Source organism: Pogona vitticeps, chromosome 2, assembly GCF_051106095.1.
Source record: "Pogona vitticeps strain Pit_001003342236 chromosome 2, PviZW2.1, whole genome shotgun sequence".
NCBI classification, from domain to species: Eukaryota; Metazoa; Chordata; class Lepidosauria; order Squamata; family Agamidae; genus Pogona; species Pogona vitticeps.
In genome coordinates, this window is record NC_135784.1 from 34,087,345 (window position 1) to 34,101,670 (window position 14,326).

At 43.0% G+C, this 14,326-nt stretch overlaps 1 protein-coding gene across 1 annotated transcript in view; it reads left to right on the forward strand.

Moving 5' to 3' along the window:
- The window catches only part of TTLL3 (tubulin tyrosine ligase like 3), a 52,478-nt gene that overhangs the window by 2,364 nt on the left and 35,788 nt on the right, over positions 1–14,326 (forward strand). The window contains exons 3-5 of the mRNA XM_072987052.2: positions 5,121–5,232; positions 5,321–5,416; positions 6,349–6,519. Coding sequence (XP_072843153.2) covers positions 5,121–5,232; positions 5,321–5,416; positions 6,349–6,519 — 379 coding nt within the window. The remainder of the gene's footprint in view (positions 1–5,120; positions 5,233–5,320; positions 5,417–6,348; positions 6,520–14,326) is intronic.

A 14,326-nucleotide genomic window follows, 5' to 3' on the forward strand; every position in this document is an offset into this window, starting at 1 on the left:
TGTACAAAAAGGAAATTATCCCAGTAATTGCTAGGAGGCCTAGGTCTTTGGGGGAAGTACAGTTATTTGCGGTTGCCTTATACAAAGTATAATGGGCAGCAAGACCCTCCCACAAAGATTTAGGCCTTTGGAAGTTGGAATCTTAAAAAAAACCCTCAAATGTCATGCACACGAATGACCACTGGTTTAAATGGCACTGAAATGCAATTCAAGCACTTTAAGGAAGATGGGTTGTGTTATTTAGTGATAGTGGACGTGGTGGTGCTGCGGGCTAAACCGCAGAAGCCTTTGTGTGCTGCAGAGTCAGAAGACCAGCAGTTGCAAGATCAAATCCATGTGACGGAGTGAGCTCCTGTTGCTTTGTCCCAGCTCCTTGCCAACCTAGCAGTTCGAAAGCATGCAAATGCGAGTAGATAAATAGGTACCACCTTGGTGGGAAGGTAAACAGCATTCCGTGTATAGCTGTGCTGACCACGTGACAACGGAAACTCTTCAGACAAACACTAGCTCAGCAGCTTGGAAATGGGGATGAGCACCGTCCCCTGGAGTTGGACATGACTGACTAAATGTCAAGGGGAACCTTTACCTAACTGGAACTTAAATTTAGCAGCAGTGTGTCACTGAATACCAGTTGTTCAGAAATCAGCAATATTTGGAGATATTCCTTCATGTCCTTAGGGCAGGCTTCCCAAGGTCACTGTGGAAAATGAAAAGCAGGAGTATGGCCATACTAGCAGCAAGGAGTAAGCTAGTGTAAGCAACTTTTGAATGGTTAGGCTAGGTTAGATTATTTTAATCAAACCCAATGGTTTCAAAGCCAATATCATTAAGAGGCTTAATAAGAAGCGACTTCTGGATATAAACAAATTTGTCTTTTCTCTTGCTCTGCAGAGGAAGTAAAAAAGTGTGAGATGGAAGGGGGTGCAAGTTGAGGAGGAGCAACTGAGAATCTGGATGGAGTTAAGTGGAGCCCATTGATCTAGTGGAAGGGAAGGATCAGTGTGTTGCACGGATGCACACATACACTTCCATGCATTTATTTACCTGCTCCTTCACCCCTTTTCCCCACAAAGAGCTTTAAAATGATGCACACTGTGACCAAATCCCGCGCATTCGTGCAATGCAGATACACAAACATGCACTCCGCATACATTTGTATGTGTGCTCACCACCACACCCATGTTTGTAAGTGCAGAAAGCAGAACAGTAGTGGGGGAGAAGAGAGAGATCTGTCCAATCTTCACTCCTTTGTGTGTAGGAAGAATGAATCCCCAACCTCACTTTGGAGTTATCTAGGCCAGGGGTCTCCAAACCTTTGACTGTGAGGGCTACACCTGATATTTTAAACATATTTGAGGGCTAAAGGAACAGGCACATGTGCAAACCCCCTATATGCGCAGGCATGGACGGGCTGAAGGGAATGGGCCGGATAAAATGGCAAGGTGGGGCAGATGTGGCCTGCGGGCCATAGTTTGGAGACCCCTGATCTAGGCAATTGCACAGAAAGAAAGCCATGTTTATTTGGACTGATCTTAATTGCTCTGCATAAACAGTAGGCTCCAAACCTAGACTAATCTGGGATGGAGTTGTCCCCGTTAGGGACAGGTTGGAATGCTCCAGCATGAATGTCACATACAGTAGTCAGTGATTTTTTTTAGAGTGCTCCCAACCATTCCAGCAGGGGCTATAGATGACCTGTGGAGACATGCGCTTTAAACAGCTCATCTCAAGAAGTGTACAGCAGATGTTTTGCACTATAGCTCCAGTGGTGCTTGACCATCAGCTATGCTGTCTGAGGCTAATGGGAGTTAAGTTGCAAAACATCTGCAGGACACCACATTGGGGAATGCTGGTTTCCAGAAAAGAGGGAATAGCATGATAAAAATACTGGAAATAATGCATGGTGTACACAGGGGAATTTTCCAAAATTTTTGAACCTGTGCTCATACAGTCAAACTAAATGACTGGGTAGGTAAAAAGAAATTTCATATAACTATAATCATTAGCTGTCAAATCAATTCTGACTTACGGTGACCCTTTTCAGAGTTTTCTAGGTAGAAAGTACTTGGAAGCGGTTTATGAGACCCTTCTGAAGGCATCCTGGGACTGAGCAGATTGCCAAGGCCAACCTTTCTCTCCGCATCCAGATACCTCTACCACTGAGCTATCCAGCCAGCCTCCTCTTTCATGCAGCACATATTTAAAGCATGGAATTCTCTAGCACAAGATGTAATGATGGCCTCCAGTGTGGCTTGCAGTAAAAGAAGCTGGACAAATTTATAGAATAGAAGGCTTGCAATGATGGCCATATATTAGCTGAAATCCTCTTGCAGGGTTATGCAAGTAGCACAAGTTTTGGAAAGGAATTGCTACAAGTTAAGAAATCTCTGTAGATGTCATCTGTTGTCTATTGAGTCATATAACCCTTCATGCATCCAGTAGTGTCTACATTAATTTCCTGACCTGTTGTAATTTGCCTCTGAAAGTTTTGCCATTTCTTTAACAATTGTATTTCAGCCATTATATCCAGGATTAGAGGCCGTATGGCTCTCTTTATCAGTCAGTGGGGAACTTCAAAAGTTGGTTGTATTATGATGCTTATGTACTGCTTTGCAGCATTACAGAGTTCTGAACGAATGAGGCCTTTGATCTGGCCCTTCAGGGCTTCTTGCATTCTTAAATTGCTGCCAGTAGATTAATATTGCAAATGCTGAGGAGGCTCAAAAGAGTGCTTCTGCTTGATTCTGGAGCATTTGGTTCTTGTAGCTTTTGCCATGGTAACTGAAATACCTGTGCTGCATCCGCTGCTATCCTGGCAAGAATCTGGCAGGCAGCTTTTCTGTAACATGTTTCTTAAGATTATCTTTCTTGTTTTGGGGAACTCGGCTTCATATATAAGATTACAAAAGAGTTGAGTAATTAACAGCAGTTTCAGAAACTAGACAGATTTCATTCACTGAATGTGCATGACTGCAAGGTTTTGCATACTGAGATAGTATTTGTAGAATTCGATATTAAAGTTTTCTTGTTAAGGGTTATAGGTTTGTACAGGCAGGAAAAGAAGATTTTGAACAGTAAGTGTTTGTTCACCTTAGCCTTTTTCCATAGTAATGAGTGGTAGAATGTTTTTACAGTAAATGGAAACTTTTTAGATTTTGTATGTAAAACCCTGTTTAAAGCAACTATGACAAGTTGTTGAAAACCTGGATAGTTAATACAGTGATAAACATGTGTTGGATTATATTTTTATTTTAAAATGTAGGAATTGGCTATTAAAATCCAGTTGGATCTGTTAAAAAATGAGTGAGAAAAGAGAGTTGGAAATTAATTAAACAAAGAAACAATTACATTAAGAATGCTTGCACATGCTGTTGTGCTCAAAAATCTTATTGTATCATGGCTAGCAAGCACACAGAAGTATTTATAGAAGGTCCAAACTCTGAATCAAATTGGTAATATCAAAATGCAAACATGACTAATGCATTGTGAGTCATGTGGCTGTATTAGCTGACTTTAGACATATAGTGGGGAAACCAGAAATTTTGTTCCTGTACAGCAAGTTTCTGGTACTCACTTTTCTATCACTATCTTTGCAACAGTTCCAGGACATGTTAATATAGCAGAACCCCTGTATTCATGGGGGATTGGTTCTAAGCTTTCCCACCCTGCCACAGAGCCTGAAAAATATGGATTTTAGAGAATGCTATTTTAATGGCAAATGATAGAGACAGCATGGTCTCTGGCCTCCTCTAGTGGCCAGGCCAGTTCCAGTAACTTCATTGTTAGAAATACATATTTCTAGGATTATTCTTTTAATATTTTTAATATTTTCAGACCATTGATAAGTCAGTAGATACTAGTTCAGATACGGAAGGCCTGGTTTCAAATCCCCACTTGGCCATGGAAACTCATTGGGGGATTGTATTTGTAAATTCACTCCTTAAATAGCTCACATAAACTCATATTTATTAGGGTGCCCATAATTTTGAAACTACATGAGAGTACATAACAAAAACGGTGGTCAGCTACAGTAAGCCAGAGTCACCCTGTTACTGTTTATAACAAGGTGTAGAGTAAATGTTGAGTACTTCAGTGTTGTAAAATCAGCAGGTGTGGCTCCCTAATATCTGAGCACAGGTACAAATGGACCCAGATTCACTGAAGTTGCTCTGCCTGCTCTGGAAAATGAATAGGGGGATTCAAATGTCATGTCCCTCTTCACCATTCATCAGCAGATTCACATACTGATGCATTCTGAATTTTATTGTTGTTAATCTCTCTTGGAAATCTAGGGATATCAACTAATGGTGTGGATGTCATCCCCTGCTGTGCCTCATGGGGATGCCATTTATAGGCTATTTTGAAGCAATCTAGAAATTGTGTGGGTGCTTTGTTTTTTTTTATAGCAGACATGGCTGTACCTAATCTGCAAAAATAATTTGGCTGGCTTTGGGTACTACAGGTTTTACAGGCCAGATAGGCGGGGTATAAATCAAATAAATAAATAAAATACTCAGCTTGATTCGGGAGTAGCATTTCCTGTTCTGTCTCCGGCAGCAAAATGTCTTAATTGTCCTTACTTAGAGAAGCACATCTGAGAAAAGATTCTGGGTGAAAAATATGAAATGGTAGCTTTACTTATGCTCATGTGCATAAGTATGAATGGAAAATATGAACTGGTAGCTTATGCTCATGTTTAAATGTGTCTGGTTCCATAACTGAGTTAAACATTGTGGTGTCATCTTTTTGAGACAGGGATTGACAGTAGAGTGTCTCTGACTCATATCCTGCTGGCTTTCTTCTCCTGCCGTCCTCCAAAACAATTATCTTATGGGTAAATTTTCACACAGTGGTTGGTACGGAAGGGTAGTTTATCTTCCTTTTCCAAGCAAAGATTGCTGCATGAAGACTGTTTTCCCTGTTCCTACAGAGGTACATTAGCATGTAAAAACGCTTGTATTAGTTGGAGGATGGATTGTGTGAAGCTCATGTTTAGAACTGCCAATTCAGTGGAGTTGGAAAGTTAATAGTGGACCATGTTGTGCTGGAATCCATCCAGAGGAGAGACCCATATGTTTCTTCAACCTTTGATATAGATCTCTCTGTCTCTTGGTTTACAGAAGCAGCAAGGAGCTCCTATTGCAGCCAGTGATCATCAGCAGAAATGAGAAAGAGAAAGTCCTCATTGAAGGATCCATCAATTCTGTGCGAATTAGCATTGCTGTGAAGCAGGTAGGAACAAGCATAGGAAATGAGAGACAGGGTATTCACTGATTGAGCCTGAGGAAAATTCTGATGGGTTTCTCTTCCTTTTTTGCAGGCGGACGAGATTGAGAAGATTCTCTGTCACAAATTTATGCGGTTCATGATGATGAGAGCGGAGAACTTCTACATTTTACGTCGAAAATCAGTGGAGGTGAGGAGACCAGACAGAAGTCGAGGCCATTGGACAAGATGCTTCTTTCTTTGCCTTTGAGACAGAGACTGAAATCCAGTAGTAAATCCCAGCTAGATCCACTGAAGCAGTGGAATTTACAGAAGTGTTGAACCACCAAACCTGAATTGATTCAGATTGGGCCTACTCCAGCTGTGACTTAACACTGGATTTCATTCACTACTAACAATATGTGAACCAGCCTATTCCTTGGATAGAAGTTGTAACACTAACTTGTGCAAGGTGCCATACTTGAGTAAGGATAAGCTTCCTCAGAAATGCCTTTTGCCATTAAAGGGTGGTTGGTTAGCAGTAGTGATTTCCGTTCACTGTTTTTAACCCATCGGTGCAATAGTTAGCAGTGGCCTTACAGGAGAGTATAAAACATTTGTACCATAATCACTGTTGAAGTATCAGTAGCTAAGTGCTGACACAGTCGACAGGGTCTGCATCCGCTTCTACAAAGTAATCTGTTCATTTTCTCAGCTCTTTCAATTTACAGATATCACTTTTGGAAAGGCGGAAAACCCCACCGTTTTTTTGTTGTTATTATGGGCCAGCAGTTAGTTTCCAATTCATGGTAGCTATGAATTAGTTACTTTCAAAAGGTTTTTCCTTAGCAGCCCTGCTCAAGTCTTACAAACTCAAAACTTTGCCATTCTTTATTAATTCACCTCATATGAGGTCTTCTTTTCCTTTCTTAATTTTTTTTCTAGCCTTACTGTCTTTTCCAGCAAGTCCAGTCATTTTCTGGTATGTCCAAAATACAAAAGCATCTAATGTGAGTTCAGCCTTGATGCTGCTATCAACAGAAGTCAGATTACTTTTTTTTTTGGTGTGCTTAGTACAAAGAATGATGAGGCTAATCTTAGGTTAGCAGATGTTAATGATGTGCTGTTTCTCTTTTGTCCTAGGGCTATGACATTAGCTTTTTGATCACAAATTTCCATACAGAGCAGATGTATAAGCACAAGTTGGTGGACTTTGTCATTCATTTCATGGAAGAAATTGATAAGGAAATCAGCGAGATGAAGCTGTCAGTCAATGCCAGGGCTCGCATTGTGGCAGAGGAGTTCCTCAAGAATGTAAGAATCTATTAGATGTTACAGAAGTGGTATGAAATGGAATGCCAGCATTGAGCAGTAGGTTGTAAGAACCTCGCTGGTGTGTCCTCAGACTGTTAGCATCATATATAGAAGGGAGAGTGAATGTATTTATTTATTTATTTGATTTATATCCCGCCCATCTGGTATATTCTACCACTCTGGGCGGCTTCCAACATAACATATATACATTAAAATAACACAAAAGCATGATGACATAATAACAGATACAGTGCAAAAAATATAGAAAATAAAAAATAGCGAGAAAGAAAAGAGAAGTGCTGACAGGAGGGAATGCCTGGATGTACATCCATGTTTTTAATTGGCTTTTAAAAGTACCCCAGCGTAGAGCCTCGCGAATCTCCGGAGGAAGGTTATTCCAGAGGCGAAGAGCCACCGTCGAGAAGGCCCGGTTTCATTTCTTTTCCCTCTGGGCCTCCCTCGGCGTCAGGCTCCTCAACCTCACCTCCTGGCTCGCGCGGGTGATCCGGGTAGATCTTGGTGGGAGCAGTAGTGGCAGGGGGTGAAGCAAGAATGAAAGGTGGTCTCTGAACAAAGTAGAAAACAAGTTAGAGACCAAAAAGGAGAACCTAATTATGAATACTGTTTGCTAAATGCTCTTAGAACGAAAACTGAATCTTTGTATTATTATCAGTAGACATAAGAACTATCTGTTCAAATGCCTTCTTGACTTCTTGGAAGTTCACTATATTGAATCATTTATTATTTCTTAAAGCAAAAAGAAAAATCAATATGCTTAAAGCATTCTCAGGGCAGTTTGTAATTTAATTATGCAGGCTACACATTGCCCCCCCCCAAAGCAAGCCGAGCAACCAATTTATCAACCTCATAAAGTTGAAAGGCTAAGTGAACCTCAAGCTGGCTACCTGGGATTGAACCCAGGTGGTGAGCAGAGTTTTGGGAGTTTTAACCCATGCACCAGACAGTGTTTAATCCCCTAGTATTGCTTACAGCTTGAGTTCATTACAGAGAAAGTATGCTAAAGTGTTACTCAGAGTATATTCATTGGCTGGAATTCAGTTGAAAAATTTATACTGGTAAGTGCATCGGTGTAAATTTCAGCAGCAGATTGTCACTAATTAAGAGGTCAGCATAGATAATGTATTTTCATGCACCAAGTGACTGGTATGTGATACCACATGCCTGCCCTCTCATGGCAGTTTGCCACTGAGAGTTAGACCAGTGGACTTGGTTCTGGCAGGAATTCTGACTGCAGAGATTCACTTCAGCGCAGATTTCAGTGGGAATCAAGTAATTCTTTTTAGAAGTCCCTGTTGCATGAGATTAGTGCTAAATGATCTGTAGAGCACTGATAGTATCAATGAAAAAGCAGGAACTGCAAAGAGCAGTTGTGGGCCTTTGGAGCAATGTAAAAGGAGTGAGCAAAAATCCAGGTGCTTTTACTTATGAATTTCTATTAATATCTCTCTTGGACTTAGTCCTAAACACGGCACTGGTCACATCATTTTATGATTGCATATAAAAATATGGCTGTTATGCGCCTCTGAGGAAACTAGAATAGCAGTTTGTTTAAACCACCTTTATATTAAATCTCTCTCTTCTCTTTTCCTTTCCTAGTTCTAGACCAAGGGCTGGAATCCACAGCTTTGCTTTCTCATTCTCTCTGCACAGCCACCTTGCTGGGGCAACAGAGAAGGCCACAGTTCAGGAGTGAGATGAGAAGCAGCCAGACCTGCGGGGGCTATCCCAGCTAAATGTACACCATGCTCGCCAGTGTGCCCAGGGGAAGGGAGGGTTCTTTTTAATATTTTTGGAAGAAAACTGTGCTGGTTTAAGACTGTGTTGACTTGATATCCTTTTTTTAAAATAACTGATCACTTGCTGTAATTTGTCTTACTTGCATCTCTTAGTGGCCAAATCCTTGTGGTGGGAGCAGGGAGGAGGGTTGGTTTGTTCTAGCAGCCTTCGGCTCAGTGCTCTGCATGCAAAAGTTGCCTCCAGTAGCTGACAGAAAGCTGCCTTTGTCTGTGTCATGGGGGCCTAGCAAATGAGGCCTGAACCATCTCGCCCCCAACCTTTGAGCATCCAGAGAGTGACTGCTTTGGGATATCTCCCAAGCAGGACTGTGATTTTGCAGGCAAGCTGGCTGCTGGAGACGATGACTGCCCATCTGTGCCAAGTCCCCCCCCCCCAGTCTCTGGAGAGATGGCTTTCTCCAGTCCATGTTCCCTTACCTCCCCCCCCCCCCCCCGGGATCAGAGTGTTCTGTGCACAGCACTGCACCCTGTTCCTATGCTTTCTGTCCCCATCCACACCTCTGCCACAGGGAAACTCTGATGGAAACTGCCTCCTTCAGCCGTTTCTCTCCAGCACCACCTTGCTAGCAAGGCCTCTGCTCTTATTTTGACAAGATGTAAAGTTGTGATTTAAGCAGTTCCCTTTCTTACAAAGTAGTAGTACTAGTAGTCTTGTGGGTTCCTCAGGCTCATCTTCTGTTGTGGTCAAGAGACAGCTGAGTTAAAAATAAACTTGAGTGTTGCTTCCTACTTCCTGACCTGATGCACTGGTGACAAAACAAATCCTCATGCTGCAATTTTTAAAAATGGGCACACACACTTTTTACACTTTGATGGGTTTGGGAAGTTCAGACCATTTTTGGGTCCAGTGGTAGATTCTGAAGTGCTGGTTTTTACCGTGGCAGTTTCCATAGTTGGCCACCATCAAGGAGAGTCCAAAGAGGCAAGCAGTTCTGTTATCCAGATCAACAAACCCATTTTTATAGTTTCAGTCTCCATCAAGAATAGATCCTTGGTAAAGCTTGCACATTTTGATTGCCCACTGAAGACCAAGACCAAGCCTAAATACTTATTTTAGAACAATGCCCATGCCAATGTTGATCTTGGGATAAATTGTTCCTCATTCCCGGTATGTGCTGTGAAAATTACAGCTAAGCCAAGAAAGAGCAAGGAGGCCCTGGTGATGGCAGATGACACAAAGCCTCAGTGTTTTAATGCTGAGACTTTTAGCTCCGTTACGCCATTGCTGAGGGCAAGAAGTGAGAAACGGAGCCACTTCCCTATTGTGTACATCTGCTTGAGAGTCTCATAATGGCTTGTATGTGTCAATCTTCAAAAGCAAGGTATTCGTTTGTTCGTTTTGCAAAGTAGTAAACCCACTACAATGAGTATGACTCTAGAATGACTGGGTGCCATATGAATAAGATAAAGTGGAACAGAGGCCCGGAGGATGCTGTGGTTGTGTGGCTCAAAACAATGTGCAGCTGCTATTTTCTGTCCTCTCTGATCCAGCCCTAGCTAAGAGATGGTAGTTTTCTGTCTCTCCTGTGCTACTGTTAAGGAAGAAATGGATAGGATCCTGTTGTCTCTTTTTAACATTACAGTATATAATTAGTAGTAGTGCTGTAAATAAAGCCCAGATATAGCACCTTGCTGCAGTATTTCTAGTTTTCCACTGGGCTTTGTGATACATAACATGTGATTTTGCCAATCAGATGTTTGTTTTGTTTTATTCATTCATTTTGTTTCATTTATAGGCAGCCTTCCTCCCAATAACGGGACACTTACTCATTTATTTTATTTAAAGCACTACCACTACCCCACCTTTCTGATTTAAAAAGAGCGTGCCTTACATCACTAAAATACATTATTTAAAGCCAAAAATAATATGTATGTAAATACTCAACAGGACCAAATAAATACTCTAAGAAATGGTAAACAAAAGCAATACTAAGAACACATTCAAAGCACTAAGGCAATCCGTTTAAAAATCCCACTCAAGCAGCCAGTCACAGAGGGAAGCCTTTCCTGAAGAGAAAGGTCTTTGCAGAAGGACAGCAAGGATGGGGGTGATCAGACACATCTGTCAGGGTGGGACTGAGAGAAAGGCCTCTCTCTCAATGGTCTTAACACTGAAACAGTTGGTCCTCTCCTCCCCTTATGTGCGCAATGTAACATTTTGGCTGTACATTATCCTTCATATAGTTGTCAGAAGGAGGATAGTCAAATTGACACTGTGACAAACCCAGACCTACTGGGATATGTCACACAGTTACACTAAGCTGCCACCAACCATTCCCTTTAAGAAGTCACACAGACCAGGGATGGATTTTTAAACAATAAAAAGAATAAGGTTTATTTTAAATACACACAGGGAAAAATAAACAATCAGGTAAATAAGATAAAGTAACGTGGCTTATTCTCACTCATACAAGCATACAGTTTGGTTCACCCAGAACCCTTAAGTTGAAGCACAGACCCTGAACCTATCAGTTCTGGCTAACCAACAGACACCTGAACCTATCAGGTTGGTACTCTGACACACAGTAGTACCCTGTCTGACACACAGACTCCCACAACAGCTTCTTCTTCCCAGCTGCTGCTTCGTCACAACCCAGTGTCTCTCAGCATCTCCTCTCACCACACAGGTTTCACATTTATATACAGTACAGCCCCTCCTCCTGATGTCCCGCCTTCCACTCCCCATAGGATGGAACTTTCCCTCCAAACCCATGACAGACAGGTAACATCAGTGCTGTATGTAACACCTCCCCTCTTTATAAGTTGTTTTGTAGGGGGAAAGCTAAGGTGCTTTTCACCAAAAAAACAACCTTGATAAAATACACAAAAACAGTTATACATACCATATTATACTTACTTATACTTACATTCTAAGTTAACCATAGCAATTAGACATTTAAACATTTACCATATACATTACATCAATTTACCTTTATTCATACAAACCAATTCAAAACCAGGTACATTTAACTTTTTGTTCACAATATATACACATAGTCCATGTTTCTTTCGCCGTCTTCATTCTTCAGGTCTTCTTGATAAGGCGTCAGCAACACAGTTCACTGACCCTCTGACCACCTTCACTTCAAAGTCATAGTCCTGTAGGTTTAAAGCCCACCTCATAAGTTTGCTATTGTGGGTTTTCATTGTCTTTAACCATTGCAATGGTGAATGGTCAGTACACAGAATAAAATGTCTTCCCCAGATGTAAGGCTTGGCCTTCTGGATCGCGTAGACTATGGCCAAACACTCCTTCTCCACGGTTGCCAAATGTCTCTCACCTTTTTGAAGTTTCCTACTCAGGTAGGACACTGGATGTTGGTCACCATTCTCATCCTCCTGGCACAGAACTGCTCCTACCCCGCTGTTAGACGCATCGGTGTAGATGATGAACTCCCGGTCGAAGTCTGGAGCCCGCAGGACTGAATAGTTGATTAGCGCCTCCTTCAACCTCTGGAACGCCGCCTCACAGTCGCTGGTCCACGGGATGCGGTCATCAGCCTTCTTCCTCGTCAGATCGGTCAGCGGAGCCGCAATCTCGCTAAACCTCGGGATGAACTTTCTGTAGTAGCCCACCAACCCAAGAAATGATTTGACCTTTTTCTTGGTGTTGGGTCTAGGCCAATCACGAACAGCTTCTATTTTGGCCTCCAGGGGTTTTATCATTCCTCCCCCTACCATGTGACCCAAGTATTTTATTTCTGGGCTACCCAGCTGACACTTGCTGGCCTTTACTGTGAGCCCTGCTGCACTTAACCTCTGCAGCACTAACTCCAGGTGTATCAGGTGATCTTCCCAGGTATTACTGAAGATCCCTATGTCGTCAATGTAGGCCACTGTAAAGTCACTGAGCCCTGTCAAGGTCTGGTCCATCAGCCTTTGAAATGTGGCTGGTGCATTTCTGAGACCAAAGCTCAGGACTTGAAACTCATAGAGACCAAAAGGCAGTCTTTTCTTGATCCCTGGGATCAATTCTTAATTGCCAATATCCCTTTACCAGGTCCAATGATGAGATGAACCGACAACCCCCTATGGTTTCAATCAGGTTGTCTAGCCTGGGCATTGGGTAGGCATCAGGAGTGGTTACACGGTTTAATTTCCTGTAATCGACGCAAAACCTAATGCTCCCATCAGGCTTGTCCACAAGGACTATCGGAGAGGACCAAGGACTAGAAGAGGGGACGATTATGTTCTCCCTCAGCATCTCGTCCAGCTCCTTCCGCACCTTGTCCCTATAGGGTCCCGTTACTCGGTATGGGGATACTGCCTGCGGGGGTGCATCCCCTGTGTGGATCCGATGCATCACTCCCTTCACTATCCCCGGCTTGTTGGAAAACACCTGTTGATATTTACTAAGCAGCATTTTTAGTTCTTGCTGCTGGTCTTGGGTGAGTACAGGACTGATCTTTACCTCCTCTGGGTTGTATTTTACTTCCCCTCTACCCTCCCAGAAGGGTAATTCAGCTTCCTCACTCTCAGCTGCTTTTATAGCAAATAGAACCCTCTGTTCCCCTCTGTAGTAGGGTTTTAGGGCATTCACATGAACCACCCTCCTTGCTTGGTTCTCCTCCTGCTCTATTAGGTAGTTCAGGTCTGACATCTTGGAAATGACCCTATATGGTCCTGCCCATTTGAGCTGCATTTTATTCTCCCTGCAGGGCCTAAGCCAAAGCACTTCCTCCCCTGGGTCAAAGTGCCTCTCTCTAGCTTTGTGGTCATACCATGTTTTCTGTCTGACCTTCTGAGCTTGCAGGTTTTCTGCTGCCAGCTCTAGATTTCTCCTCAGGTCATTCATCAAGGTGTCTATGTATGTTACAACGTCTTGTGGGTCATCCTGGGTGATCTGCTCCCAATTTTGTTTGATCAAATCAAGGGGCCCTTTCACCCTTCTCCCAAATAAAAGTTCAAATGGACTGAACCCGGTACTGGCTTGTGGCACTGATCGATAAGCAAACAAAAGGGATTGTAGCTTCTGGTCCCAATTGTTTGGATTCTCTGCCAAGTAAGCCCTAATCATGCGCATTAGAGTCCCATTGAACTTCTCAGTTAACCCATTACTCTCAGGATGATAAGCAGTGGTTTCCTTGTGCTTAATTCCACAGATTTGCCATAAGCGTTTCATGAGCTTTGATGTGAACGATGCGCCCAAATCTGTGATTATCTCTGAGGCAAATCCCATCCTGGACATATACCCCACCAAAGCATCTGCCACTGTGTTAGTTTCAATGTTAGTCAAGGGTATGGCTTCAGGATACCTTGTGGCATGGTCCACAATTGTTAGAATGAACCTGTTCCCCCTCTTTGTGGCCTTGGGCAAAGGTCCCACAATATCCACCCCTATGCATTTGAACGGAGTGTCAATCACAGGCAAAGGGCACAACTTTGCTTTGGTCCTGTCGCGGTTATTCCCCTGCCTTTGACACACATCACATTGTTTACAGAACTCCCTGATCTGCTTCCCTATGTCAGGCCAGTAGAAATTCTGTGTGATTCTCTGCTGTGTTTTGTTCACCCCTAAGTGTGCAGCAAACATGTCAGAGTGCCCCCTTTGTAAGATCATGGGGCGATACTTTTCAGGTACCACCAGCTGACTTCTGATCCCATCTCCCCCTTTTGAGATATTCCTCAGGGTCTCTCTATATAAAATCCCCTTTTTCTCCAGAAATCTCACTGGGGTTTCAGGTGTTAGCTGGGCGTCAGTCACCTGTTCAAAACACTTTTGGAGAGTGGCGTCTGCCTTTTGCTCCTGTCCAAATCTGCCGTCTGTGGTTAAGGTTTCCACCACAGCTTCTGAACTCCCCTCTGCTTCCGTCTCTGGCTCATCATTACCCCCCTGAACTGTCCCTGTGGTGGCTTGTGAGCGTGTAATCACTAGCACCCGTTTCACATGTTCAGCCAGGTCATTTCCCACGAGCACGGCTGCTGGCAGAGTCGATGAAATCGCTAGCCGCCAAGCTCCCCTCCAGCCTTGAAAGTTGACAGGTACCTCT